Source organism: Oncorhynchus mykiss, chromosome 20, assembly GCF_013265735.2.
Source record: "Oncorhynchus mykiss isolate Arlee chromosome 20, USDA_OmykA_1.1, whole genome shotgun sequence".
In the NCBI taxonomy this organism is placed as follows: domain Eukaryota; kingdom Metazoa; phylum Chordata; class Actinopteri; order Salmoniformes; family Salmonidae; genus Oncorhynchus; species Oncorhynchus mykiss.
The window spans coordinates 13,074,951-13,089,246 of NC_048584.1; the positions used below are offsets into that span (position 1 = coordinate 13,074,951).

The 14,296-nt window shown below is 44.3% G+C and overlaps 1 protein-coding gene across 5 annotated transcripts in view; it reads right to left on the reverse strand.

The window, feature by feature from the left end:
* plce1 (phospholipase C, epsilon 1) overlaps window positions 1-14,296 on the reverse strand; it is an 80,757-nt gene that overhangs the window by 18,318 nt on the left and 48,143 nt on the right. For 4 of the 5 annotated variants that reach the window (XM_036955848.1, XM_036955849.1, XM_021575790.2 and 1 more), the window contains 13 exons: window positions 12,735-13,347; window positions 12,330-12,470; window positions 12,109-12,226; window positions 7,481-7,595; window positions 7,115-7,237; window positions 6,505-6,641; window positions 4,183-4,421; window positions 3,897-3,958; window positions 3,610-3,775; window positions 3,245-3,352; window positions 2,942-3,058; window positions 2,596-2,754; window positions 675-792 (listed from right to left, as the gene is read on the reverse strand). In XM_036955848.1, the coding sequence (XP_036811743.1) occupies window positions 675-792; window positions 2,596-2,754; window positions 2,942-3,058; window positions 3,245-3,352; window positions 3,610-3,775; window positions 3,897-3,958; window positions 4,183-4,421; window positions 6,505-6,641; window positions 7,115-7,237; window positions 7,481-7,595; window positions 12,109-12,226; window positions 12,330-12,470; window positions 12,735-13,347 (2,216 nt within the window). The remainder of the gene's footprint in view (window positions 1-674; window positions 793-2,595; window positions 2,755-2,941; window positions 3,059-3,244; window positions 3,353-3,609; window positions 3,776-3,896; window positions 3,959-4,182; window positions 4,422-6,504; window positions 6,642-7,114; window positions 7,238-7,480; window positions 7,596-12,108; window positions 12,227-12,329; window positions 12,471-12,734; window positions 13,348-14,296) is intronic. The other variant, XM_036955846.1, reaches the window with a different exon arrangement.

Genomic DNA, 14,296 nt, shown 5'->3' on the forward strand with positions numbered 1-14,296 from the left:
TGCTTTAACCTTACTCCCTCTGCAGTTTAATAATACAATTACCCTCAATCACAATGTCAAGTTCTAGAATTCTAACCTACCCAGTAACCCCCACTTGGTACAGTAAAAGCCTTGATTTCACCCCAGCAAGCAGGTAAGCGAGGGAAACATGCAAAGTGTACAGTACCCGGGCCCACGGCACAAGCTCACTGCACAGACGGAGAGCTACAGCTGGAGCCACGCAGTGGAGCTGGTACTGTATATGCAGGATAAGACCGCTTATGTCGTTCAGTTTACCTTCAAGGCTATAAGAGGCAGTGGAATCTGGAAAGACGTCAGCTGCTGCACAGAGGAACAGTCAGGGACAGAGTAATAGGAGGAAGGAGCACAGGAAAACAAACACACCTCCAAGTAGAGCTACTGTAAATCCACTGGAGGATTCCCTTATGTTAATAACAGGGAATCAAGGGAGGCGTTAAAAAGAAGAGTAAATTCAAGATCTCACACCCCTACGTCATTAACCTTCATAACAACCATACGTTGTTACAGAGACGTACTATAGGGGCGGAGTGAGTGAGAAAGTAGTTAGCGAGGACGTCATTGAAACCACAAGAGACCGAAGCTTTGACCTGCTCAGCGTACGTGTTGTACACAATGTTAGTGTTTATCCCACAGCAAAAGCGAGTCTCTCTCACCATCAGACAGGGATTCGCAGTCATCGTCATACTCGTCTTCTTCCTCTTCATCGTCATCATCGTGGTTACCAGGAGCCCCGTTGCCGGTCTGTGCCTTTATGTGGGCCAGCTGGTGAGTCTGAGAGAACAGAGCATGATTAGTGGAAAGTCCTGTAGTCATTGCACCATGTCAACAGACATAAAAGCTTGTTCTTACATGGGGCCATTATCTTTCTGAGTGCTTCCAGGACTAGGCTCCTCAGTCACTTCCGAAGACAGCTTGACTGACGTCATCCTCGACTGCGAGGGGCCGTGTGTGTATAATACTACATTTCAAAAAACATAATTCCACTGAAATTATGGGGTATTGTGTAGGCCAGTGACACAAAATCCAAACTTATTCAAATTTAAATTTAGGCTGTATCAACAAAATGTGGAAAAAGCTAAGGGGAGCCTTTTTAAGGCACTGTATGTGTGACGACCTGAGGGGGTGTGCTGGGTACTATAGAGATATGACAGACTTCTTGAGAGGATAAAAGATGCACCTAAGGACTTTCAGACCATGAGAAACAAGATTCTTTGATGAAACCAAGATTGAACTCTTTGGCCTGAATGCAAAGCGTCATGTCTGGAGGAAACCTGCCTCCATCCCTACGGTGAAGCATGGTGGTGGCAGCATCATGCTGTGGGGATATTTTTCAGCGGCAGGGACGGGGAGACTAGTCAGGATCGAGGGCTTGATGAAAACCTGCTCTAGAGTGCTCAGGACCTCAGACTGGGCTGAAAATTCCCCTTCCAACAGGACAATGACCCTAAGCACACGCCAAGACAACGCAGGGGTGGCTTCGGGACAGGTCTCTGAATGTCCTTGAGTGGCCCAGCCAGAGCCCGATCGAACATCTTTGGAGAGACCTGAGAATAGCTGAGCAGCGACGCTCCTCATCCAACCTGACAGAGTTTGAGAGGATCTGCAGAGAAGAATAGGAGAAACTCCCCAAATACAGGCGTGGCAAGCTTGTAGTGTCATTCCCAAGAATATTCGAGGATGTAATCGCTGCCAAAGGTGCTTCAACAAAGTACGGAGTACTAACCGGACGACGCTGGGCCAATTGTGCACCGTCCTATGGGACACCCGGTTGTGGCAAAGCCCAGGAATGAACCCGGATCTGTAGTAACGCCTCCAGCACTGCGATGCAGTGCCTTCCACCGCTTGGGAGGCCCCCTCTACTGACGGTTTTGTCAATAAAAATGTTGTATAGCATTTTCTATGTGCCCACTCTGGTATTGGAACGTGCGTTCCAGCCAACCATTCGCAGATATAGTGTAGGTACAGCCTACATTAGATTATTAAGGACAAAAGAGCACGATTTTTTACATGTCAAATGGCAGCCAGGGATCGATCATGTCACCGGAATAGGACCCTTGATATTTAATAGAAAGGAACATCAAGCATCATCATCGCGTGCACTTTCACCTCCCTGTGAAGTTCATCATAAATGATCTGTAGTCAAATAAACCGCACGCTTTCCGAGTCGTAGAGGGAGGATCACAAAGTATCATTGCGTGACTCCACGTTTACATTCGATAAGATGGTTACAATATCAATATTTGCGCATAAAAGGCATTTCCACCTTCATTTCTCACAGAATTCATTTTAGACTCAAAAGATCGTATTTTGTTTTGCCGGCATTTGGAAAGTTTTCTAACACATTTGCTGTTTCCATCAGCCTTGTTGTGACATTTTTTACTTTACTCGCATTAAAAAAGGTTGGATGGACACCTGGTTACTAACACTCATTTCAATAGTCAGTCCGTTGGATACTGGTGTGAGAGAGATGCATTTTTGCCTCTTGAATATTTTCCTTGTTTTCCTGGGCCATTTTCCATGCAGACCCAGAGGTGACAAACGTTACATACGTTAGGGCCGAGCCTACAGTCTCACCTTCTGTTTGAGAATGTCAACAGGAGCTTGGTGGGCTGTCAGCTTCTTGTTCTTGAGGAGGATCTTTCCCTTCAGTTGCAGGGGGGAGGGGAGCAGCGGGTCATCAGAGAAATCACTTTCAAACAGGAATTTGCTCACCAGCTTGATTCCGAACACCGCCTTCAAACACAAATAAACAGATCAAGTGGGCTGACCACACTAAAATCAAAGGTGTTTCATCAAAGCACCATCAGAGTGGTCTCCAAAGGAGGAAGGGATGAAGTAATGAGGTTCTTAGGGATAAAACACATGACAGTGTCAGCTAGAATCCGTACTGATCATGTCCATTGGAGCCAGAAGGAGGTACCTTGAAGATTTCAGCCATTTTGCGTTGCTGGGGCAGAGAGCAGTGGTTCTCAATGGACAGGATGACCGGCATGTCCGAGTTGACAAAAGCAGTGCGATTGATCGCCTCCACCACATCCTAGAAGAAAATGGGTTACAGTACGAGGCATAACTACAGTCCTATTTATTCAATAATTCCAGCATCTAAGCAGTATTACGCATGCTATAAAAGAGGTATGCTGTCATTGTACTGTATCTTGGCCAAACAGTGACATAAGGACAATAGCGGCAGTGCGACAAGGTTGTGGCAGGGTTACAGACTAACCTTAAAGGGGATCTTGGTGGTCAGGGTGTATCCGTGGTAAATAATGGGTGATCCGTCATCTCCATCCCAACAGTCCAGCTCCACACTCCTGCAGCCCTGCAGCAGCACCTAGACAACACAACAACCACATCCCAAGACAGACACCAAAACATAATCCATCTTATAGTACAGTAGGAGCCCAGAGGTTTTCCTGGTCAGGTCACAATCTGGAAAAACTCCTAGCCCTGCTTACGGCAAACCGAAGATGACAAACTGATCCGATGCTTAGAAATCCCTGACAAACCTAAACTAGAAAAGGCACTTTTCCGGGAGAAAATATGTTTGTTTGCGTCAATTACCTAAAAGGATGATAGTGGTGATCTCACCTGGCTGTAAAGCTCCACGGAGGACTCTCCTTTGAGCTGGTGTCCAGTGAGGTACGTGTTGTGAGAGGACTCTATGTAGTAGTATGACATTGGGTACTGGAGCTCCTCCGCATTCACCTGAGACTCCTCGTTCTTAGATGCAAAGTTCTCCTTGTCCATCAAAAACCTGGGGAGGATTTGAGGAAAAAGGTCACTACTTAAAACTGGTGATGAATGTCATTTCAAAATTCCTCTGACGATTTTCTGACGAGTTAACGAACATCATTTTTCAGGGGAAATTAAGGTACCTGGCAAAACCTTCAAAGGACATCCAACCCATCTGACGTATGCTTACACAAGGCTCAAATGTCTGAGGGAGACAAAGGAAAACAATTCAACAATACATCACAGGAATATAATACTCCAAGTCTTACTTCTATCACGTCTGTGTTCTGTACAGTATGTCGCAATGCATTGCGTTACACGTCTGCCAAGTTGAAGGGACATTACATTCCCAAAATCAAATTATGTCAGATGTTTTCAGACCGTAGGAGACATCCAAGTTCAGCCTGCTGGACAAGTCATGAGACCCACCTGGATGATGCTGAGGATCTCATCGTAGGTCAGGTGTTTCCGCTGGCAGTTGACCAGGAAGTCGTTGAGTTGTGGGATGGCCAGCCCAAGCACTCCTAGAGAGGCGTTCTCCACGCCCGTCCCATTGGTCACGATGCTGGCTGCAGCAATGGCGTCCGAGATCTGCTTCTGGTTTTCCGACGTCTGCTGGCGTGTTCGGATGAAGAGGCCCAGGTCCGATCCATTACGGGTCAGCAAGTCTGTGGTGGAGGACAGGAAAACTGCATCTTTAGAATTAATTCCCTAACTAAGACATTAACATCCAATACTCCCCAGTGTTGCTTACTGATCTAAATCAGCATGTAACATTATGATAGGGCTGACCCCATTTAATCGACTGGTCGATAGGCTGTTGGTCGACCGACACTTCTTTAAACAAACAATAGCACCAAAAATCATGGTGTACAAGACACCTGTCTGATTCCCGCCTGTCTGAGTGGACTAATCTATTGTGGAGACGGGACAGTTTATCACAAGACATGGGCTACTGAAATTGTATATGGTTATAAACTCAGCAAAAAAATAAAGTCCTCTCACTGTCTACTGCATTTATTTTCAGCAAACTTAACATGTGTAAATATTTGTATGAACATAACAAGATTCAACAACAGACATAAACAGAACAAGTTCCAGACATGTGACTAACAGAAATGGAATAATGTGTCCCTGAACAAAGGGGGGGGGGATCAAAATCAAAAGTAACAGTCAGTATCGGGTGTGGCCACCAGCTGCATTAAGTACTGCAGTGCATCTCCTCCTCATGGACTGCACCAGATTTGCCAGTTCTTGCTGTGAGATGTTACCCTACTCTTCCACCAAGGCACCTTGCAAGTTCCCAGACATTTCTGGGGGGAATGGCCCTAGCCCTCACCCACCGATCCAACAAGTCCCAGATGTGCTCAATGGAATTGAGATCCGGGCTCTTCACTTGCCCTGGCAGAACACTGACATTCCTGTCTGGAGGAAATCATGCAGAGAATTAGCAGTATGGCTGGTGGCATTGTCATGCTGGATGGTCATGTTAGGATGAGCCTGCAGGAAGGGTACCTACCACATGAGGGAGGAGAATGTCTTCCCTGTAACGCACAGTGTTGAGATTGCCTGCAATGACAACAAGCTCAGTCCGATGATGCTGTGACACACCGCCCCAGGACCATGACGGACCCTCCACCTCGAAATCGATCCCGCTCCAGAGTACAGGCCTCGGTGTAACGCTCATTCCTTTGACAATAAACGCGAATCCGACCCTCCCCCCTGGTGAGACAAAACCGCGACTCATCAGTGAAGAGCACTTTTTGCCAGTCCTGTCTGGTCCAGCAAGGGTGGGTTTGTGCCCATAGGCGACGTTGTTGCTGGTGATGTCTGGTGAGGACCTGCCTTACAACAGGCCTACAAGCCCTCAGTCCAGCCTCTCTGAGCCTATTGCGGACAGTCAGCACTGATGGAGGGATTGTGCAACTCGGGCAGTTGTTGTTGCCATCCTGTACCTGTCCTGAAGGTGTGATGCTCGGATGTACCAATCCTGTGCAGGTGTTGTTACAAGTGGTCTGCCACTGCGAGGACAATCAGCTGTTCGTCCTGTCTCCCTGTAGTGCTGTCTTAAGCATCTCACAGTATGGACATTGCAATTTATTGCCCTGGCCACATCTGCAGTCCTCATGCCTCCTTGCAGCATGCCTAAGGCAAGATCATGCAGATGAGCAGGGAACCTGGGCATCTTTCTTTTGGTGTTTTTCAGAGTCAGTAGAAAGGCCTCTTTAGTGTCCTAAGTTTTCATAACTGTGACCTTAAATCACCTACTGTCTGTAAGCTGTTAGTGTCTTAACGACCAGTCCACAGGTGCATGTTCATTAATTGGTTATGGTTCTTTGAAAAAGCATGGGAAATGGTCTTTAAACACTTTACAGTGAAGTTATTTGGTTTTTTACGAATGATCTTTATAAGACATGGTCCTGAAAAAGGGACGTTTATGCATGTATGTATGTATGTATGTATGTATGTATGTATATAAATAACACTTCTTTGGCTACAACATGATTCCATATGTGTTATTACATTGTTTTGTCTTAACTATTATTCTACAATGTAGAAAATAGTAAAAATAAAGAAAACACCTTGAATGAGTAGGTGTGTGCAAACTTTTGACTGGTGTTGTATATACACGTTCTGACCTTATATTTTAGCTTTTTTATTTTACTTTTAAACAATGACTGAACAGTACCAAATACAAACCACTCACAGACAAACACATGGGGTTACATTAGCACAATGTGAGAGACATACCTAGGTCAGGCTGCAGTCCCGTTTCCTTGTCGTCAATCCTCAGGGTGGTGTAGAGGAGGGCAGACTCTGGGCCGGAGCTCCTACAAGGAACGGCGTAGGTGTCAAACAGCTCCTTCAGGTCTTTACGGCTCCGAATGCTGCACATCAAAACAAGAACAAGGGCTTTCACATTCAACTGACAAGAGAGGGAAATTATTATCCACTCTTGGGGGACAATGGGAGTGGACAGTGTTATGGTTTTGCAATTATTACATGTTTCGGTGTTTAGCCTTAGTCTTATCAACTGAGAGAAACCTCAGAAGAACCCAGTATGTCATTTACAAAACAACCTTCGGAAAGATTGGTTGGATTTGTCAAAGCTTCTTCTGAATGGAATGCAATGTCTCCATCCTGTATGTATTATGAAAGTACAGCAGGCCTGTGTTGTATAGTGTAGGGATGATATACACAGCACATAATTGTGCTCTTGTCCTTTGGGAATGCAGAAGGAATTCTCAGTGGGAATGATTAACAGAGACATGTTGAATTTAAATCACTACCTGTATATAATTACTATCCCTATATAGACCGTATACGGTAAAGAGAGGAGCTCGGAAGTTGCATGGAGCACCTGAAAGACTTGAAGAGCTCGATGAACTCGATGAAGCTCATAGTGCTGTCAGAGCTCATGAGGTCCTGGAAGCCCTTGAAGTAGCCCTTCCCTAGGCCGTGCCAGCTCTTGCTGCTCCATGCACTACGCAGGGACACGAGGAGAGGGATTGGTGACTGTTCCAACTTAAAAACACTAGATTTTAAAAATGATATTTTATATTGTAGATTATGAGTAAATAAAGTGCTTGGTACAAGGTTCACGGTATGAGTAGGTTTACATGTAAGTATTTGACACTAGGTTTACAGATGAATTATAAACCATGGAGTGATAGATAGGCAGTGTTTACCATTAGGAACAGGTCTGGGGTCAGGTTTTGAGTCTTACCCTGGCTGGGCCTTGGTGCTGCCTGAGAGGATGGGGGAGGAAGCCAGGGAGCCAGAGGTCAGGGAACCAGGGCTCTTGCAGCACGGTTGGGGGAGGGGTCCAGGGAAGCCGTCCTCTATGGAATCAATAAAGTACAGAGTTACACACACACACAGTATAAATGGTCAAACACAGTGAACTAGAACATTCCAAAGGAAACTAAATCTGACACTATTTAATATCTCAAATATTCCCATTTTTGTATCCCTCCCTATAAAACATAAGGATGGTACAGTCGTGGACAAAAGTTTTGAGAATGACACAAATATTAATTTCCACAAAGTTTGCTGCTTCAGTGTCTTTAGATATTTTTGTCAGATATTACTATGGAATAGTGAGGTATAATTACAAGCATTTCATGAGTGTCAAATGCTTTTATTGACAATTACATGAAGTTGATGCAAAGAGTCAATATATGCAGTGTTGACCCTTATTTTTCAAGACCTCTGCAATTCGCCCTGGCATGCTGTCAATTAACTTCTGGGCTACATCCGGACTACTGACAGTCCATTCTTGCATAATCAGTGCTTGGAGTTTGTCAGAATTTGTGGGTTTTTGTTTGTCCACCCACCGCTTGAAGATTGACCACAAGTTCTCAATGGGATTAAGGTCTCCTGGCCATGGACCCAGTTCAAACAGGTGCCATTAATACAGGTAACGAGTGGAGGACAGAGGAGCCTCTTAAAGAAGTTACAGGTCTGTGAGAGCCAGAAATCTTGCTTGTTTGTAGGTGACCAAATACTTATTTTCCACCATAATTTGCAAATAAATTCATTAAATCCTACAATGTGATTTTCTGGATTTTTTCTCTCATTTTGTCTGTCATAGTTGAAGTGTACCTATGATGAAATTACAGGCCTCATCTTTTTAAGTGGGAGAATTTGCACAATTGGTGGCCGACTAAATACTTTTTTGCCCCACTGTGTGTGTGTGTGTGTGTGTGTGTGTGTGTGTGTGTGTGTGTGTGTGTGTGTGTGTGTGTGTGTGTGTGTGTGTGTGTGTGTGTGTGTGTACGAATCCCCGAGCTGACAAGGTTCAAATCTGTTGTTCTGCAGTTAACTGAAAAAGGCAGTTAACCCACTGTTCCTAGGCCATCATTGTAAATAAGAATTAAAATGAGGAAGGCTTTTCCAACAGTCTTGAAGGAGTTCCCACATATGCTGAGCACTTGTGGATGCTTTTCCTTCACTCTGCGGTCCAATTCATCCCAAACCATCTCAATTGGGTTGAGGTCAGGTGATTGTGTAGGCCAGGTCATCTGATGCAGCACTCCATCACTCTCCTTGGTCAAATAGCCCCTACACAGCCTGGAGGTGTGTTTGGTCATTGTCCTGTTGAAAAACAAATGATAGCACAAACCAGATGGGATGGCATATCGCTGCAGAATACAGGTTAAGTGTGCAATGAATTCTAAATAATGACAGTGTCATAAGCAAAGCACCCCCACAATCTGACATCTCCTCCTCCATGCTTCACGGTGGGAACCACACATGCAGAGATCATCCGTTCACCTACTCTGCATCTCACAAAGAAAGCGGTTGGAACCAAAAATCTTACATTTGGACTCAGACCAAAAGACAGATTTCCACCGGTCTAATGTCCATTGCTCGTGTTTCTTGGCCCAAGCAAGTCTCTTCTTCTTATTGGTGTCCTTTAGTAGTGGTTTCTTTGCAGCAATTCGACCATGAAGGCCTGATTCACGCATTTTCCTCTGAACAGTTGATGCTGAGATGCATCTGTTACTTGAACTCTGAAGCATTTATTTGGGCTGCAATTTGAGGCTGATAACTCCAATGAATTTATCCTTTGCAGCAGAGGTAACTCTGGGTCTTCCTTTCCTGTGGCGGTCCTCATGAGAGACAGTTTCATCATAGTGCTTGATGGTTTTTTGCGACTGCACTTGAAGAAACTTTAAAAGTTCTTGAGATTTTCCGGATTGACTGACTTTCATGTCTTAAAGTAATGATGGACTGTTGTTTATCTTTGCTTATTTGAGCTGTTCTTGCCATAATATGGACTTGGTATTTTACCAAATAGGGCTCTCTTATATATACCCCCCTACCTTGTCACAACACAACTGACTGGCTCAAACGCATTGAGGAAATAAATTCCACAAATGAACTTTTAACAAGGCACACCTGTTTATTGAAATGCATTCCAAGTGACTACCGCATAAAGCTGCTTGAGAGAATGCCAAGAGTGTGCAAAGCTGTCATCAAGGCAAAGGGTGGCTATTTTGAAGAATCTCAAATCTCAAATATATTTTGATTTGCTTAACACTTTTTTGGTTACTACATCACTCCATATATATTATTTCATAGTTTTGATATCTTCATTATTATTCTACAATGTAGAAAATAGTAAAAATTAAGAAAAACCCTGGAATGAGTAAGTGTATCCAAACTTTTGACTGGTAGTGGATATATTTTTTTACTATTCAAACCGTTATTACGGAGACCGTGGACCGGAGATCTGGCTAGCCAATCAGCATAATCCAAAATCCATGACTGTCACAGCCCAAGGTAAAACAGATATGAATAAAAATACCCTAAAATAAAAGGTGACATTCTTTACCGTCGCCTCAAAGAATGCTGGAGTATAAAGCCAAATGAAATATTTTAGTTTCACCATCCAAATAAATACATAGGGGAGTGTATGAGAGTTAGTTGCATGTTTATTTTTTATTTCACCTTGATTTAACCAGGTAGGCTAGTTGAGAACAAGTTCTCATTTGCAACTGCGACCTGGCCAAGATTAAGCAAAGCAGTGTGACAGACAACAACAGAGTTACACATGGAGTAAACAATAAACAAGCCAATAACACAATAAACAAATCAATGACAGTCGAAAAAAGAATGTCTATATACAGTGTGTGCAAAAGGCATGAGGAGGAAGGCAATAAATAGGCCACAGGAGTGAATAGTTACAATTTAGCAGATTAACACTGGAGTGAGAAATGAGCAGATGATGATGTGCAAGTAGAGATATTGGTGTGCAAAAGAGCAGAAAAGTAAATAAAAATGTTTAAAGTATGGGGATGAGGTAGATAGATTGGGTGGGCTATTTACAGATGGACTATGTACAGCTGCAGCGATCGGTTAGCTGCTCAGATAGTTGATGTTTAAATTTGGTGAGGGAAATAAAAGTCTCCAACTTTTTTTTTTCAATTCGTTCCAGTCACTGGCAGCAGAGAACTGGAAGGAAAGGTGGCCAAATGAGGTGTTGGCTTTGGGGATGATCAGTGAGATATACCTGCTGGAATGTGTGCTACGGGTGGGTGTTATCGTGACCGGTGAACTGAGATAAGGTGGAGCTTTACCTAGCATAGACTTATAGATGTCTCTGAATAATTGTGAGATATCGTGTAATAAACCTAATCTAAATCTAGTGATGAATGTGGCAATTGTGCAAGTTGAGACTAAACTGCTTGATGTAAACCTAGATTGTAAACTGACATTCTCCAAACATATCGATTCAACGGTTGCCAAGATGGGGAAAGGTCGGTACTTGACAAAGGACTGCTGTGCTTTCTTTACATCACAATCGACCTAGAGGCCCTAATCGTTCTACAGGCCCTAGTTTAATTACTTCTAGACTGCTGCCCAGTTCTTTGGTCAAGTACTGCAAAGAACAACATTAGTAAATTAAAGTTGGTGCCCAGATCAGAGCAGCACGGGTGTGGGTTCTACTAAACTGATATATGGAATTGTTTTAAGATGGTCATACCAAGGATCATTTAGCCATTTGATTTGGAATTTTAGGTATAAAAAAAACATTTGCTTGAGTTGCTAGAAATCTGAATGCATTTCCAGTGTTAATGTAATGATACTTTCCTGTAGATATATTGTCTCACATTCCTACCACCAAAAGGGCCAACCGGTAAAGTATGTTAAAAAATAATTTTATTCAACATTCTGGCTTGTAGAGGTCGTGAGGGTAAACTTTCCTGATTCAAAACGCTAATTTCTGCCCGACATAGAATTCTATGCAATTCAACGTTGGGCTTCCCGAGTGGCGCAGCGATCTAAGGCACTGCATCTTAGTGCTAGAGGAGTCACTACAGACCCTGGTTTGATTCCAGGCTGTATTACAACCGGCCGTGATTGGGAGTCTCATATGGCGGCGCACAATTGGCCTAGCGTTGTCCGGATTAGGGTTTGGCTAGGATAGGCCGTCATTGTGAATAAGAATTTATTCTTAACTGACTTGCTAGTTAAATAAAGGTTAAATAAAAAATAAATTCCAGGCAATAGTTAGCCCCGAAGGTAGCCTGCCACGGAGCAGGTTAGATCTGAAGGATCCGCTGCCATAGAAATGTACCTGGCTAAAAGTTTAGCCACTTCCGTGGTACTGGTTATCCCAAGTTGACCTCAGAGCTGACCAAAGTTACCTCGCTAACTCCTCAAACTACATTAGTACTATAGGGCCTTAGTCTTTGTTAGTGATATCGACGTATTGAAACAGCCAAACTGTCTGTTCAATAAGTACATGACATGCCACCAGGGGTCTCTTCACAGCCCCAAGTCCAGAACATGCTGTCTTGGAAACAGCTAATGGGGATCCTAATAAAATACTAATAGATAGGTTACCTAACTCTTCCTGGTGCACGCTGTCATATAGCTCCGGCCCGTTTCTGCACAGGGTGTCCTTGCAGCTCTTGGTTTTACGTTGGCTCGTCTCGTCATCGGTAGCATCCCCGCTGTATTTCTGTGTGATTTATGAAACACACTGTCAATGACACAAACTTAGAAAAATGTAAGACTATATTCCTCAAACTAAGACTATTTAAAAAAAATATATTTATCCTAACCCTGACGAGAGCATTCTTCTTCTTCTTGGTGGTGGAGCTGTTCTTCTGCGTGCTGGGCTTCTCTGTGCCCATGTTCCAGCACCGCCCCCCAAACAGCTTGATGGCCTGAGCTAGGGTGGGACCCTCAAACCTGCCCTCCTCCTATTGTGGATGGGAGACAACAAACACACCACACAGCAGTGAGGAGATTGCTCACTCAAGGCTTATTGGCATTAAGTGAGTCAAAATGATCTTCTTTGCATCTGTGCTCATGTTAGAGGCACACTGTTTGTTTCCCTTTTGAGTATTGATTCACAGGACATTAGACAAAACAAATGAATTCTACATACTTGTATATTCTAGACTGAGTCAATATACTTGCCATTCCATATTATCCACTACAATCTAAATGTAGTTGTTTTTTACCCAATAGAGGTGGATGTACTGCCTCCTGAGCCAGTGCAGCCTCTTATCTGGGAACTTCTTCAGCTTCCTCATGGCGTTGACCAGCTCCACCAGGCCCTCATACAGTATGCTGGCTGTGTGCCTGGGGGCCACAAAGTGCAGTAGCCTGTTGTCTGTAGTATGGAGCCCGTAGAGCAGACTGACCCCATTCTCCTCGGCCCTCATGGTGTTACACAGCTTGTTCTGCAGACACACAGCGAACATGTCCACCCCCTGGTGGCCCATGAACACAGCCTTGACCACAGAGATGTCCAGCAGGCCCTCCGCCAGGCCGCTCACAACGGGTTGACCCAGGCCTGGGGGATCTGTGGGGGGGCTGCCGCTCTGGGGATTAACCCAGGTCAGAAAGCAGTTGTCGGGCTGCAGGCGGAGGAAGCAGCGAGCGGTGAGGTGGCTCTCCTGGTCGTAGTGGATGACGGTGGATCCCTGCAGGAGGAACTGGTGGATGTCAGGCTGGAGGGAGAGCACGTACCAGGGGATGAGCTCTGTGCCGTGGCTAAAGGAACGGTGGGTCTCCTCGGTGCCCTGGAATGCCACCTCTTTAGCCTGCTCAGACAGGTCGCCCTCCACAAACCTGATGGGAGGATGAAGAATTGGGAGGACGTGAAATAGAGAAGCAGAACATCAAACAATAGATATTTGTAGAAGAGTTAATAGTTGTCAACACTTCAATCTTCTGTCTCTTCTGTAGGACAGAGGAAATTGTCTCATCACCACCTTCTATTCAATGAGTGTAACACATCCCAGCCATGTTATCTTCCTAAAGAATATCACTTTGAGGATAGCAAATCCATTGAATGCAACAGTCTCAAAACAGTTCAACTGTATTTAAAACATTTAGCACAGTTGAACAAGCATAAAAAAGCACCATGCAATTGTAATAGCAAATTCTACTCATACAATTAAAGCAAAGTCAGTTAGTGGGAAACCTCTAAAAAACGGCAGTCTAATACCTTACGGTGGTTCGAATCAGACCTGCTCCTGAAAGAGCTACGGTGGCGGGAGGAAGAACAGAGAGAAAAAGTCTGGAAGTGTCTAGCTACAAATAGTAAAACAGAAGAGTAAAAGAAGGATGACGGCTGTCACATTCGCCCTCATCTTCCCTCCAAATCAGCCTTGTTGAGAACTTCCACTGAAATCCATTGACTGGATCCAGAGGCCCCCTGGAGTCATAAATCAGAGGCCTTTTCCACCCAGAGGACAAACCGATCTCCCATCAGGGTCAGGAAACTACACTGAACAAAAATATACAGTGCATTAGGAAAGTATTCAGACCACTTGACTTTTACAGCCTTACTCTAAAATGGATTAAACTGTTTCCCCCCCCTCAATCTACACACAATACCCCACGATGACAAAGCAAAAACAGGTTTAGAAATGTTTGAAAATTTAGGAGAAAAACCCCCAGAAATATCACAATTACATACGTATTCAGACCCTTTACTCAAGCTTGGCACACCTGTACCTTTGGCAGAGATTACAGCCTCAGGTCTTCTTGGGTATGATGCCACAAGCTTGGCACA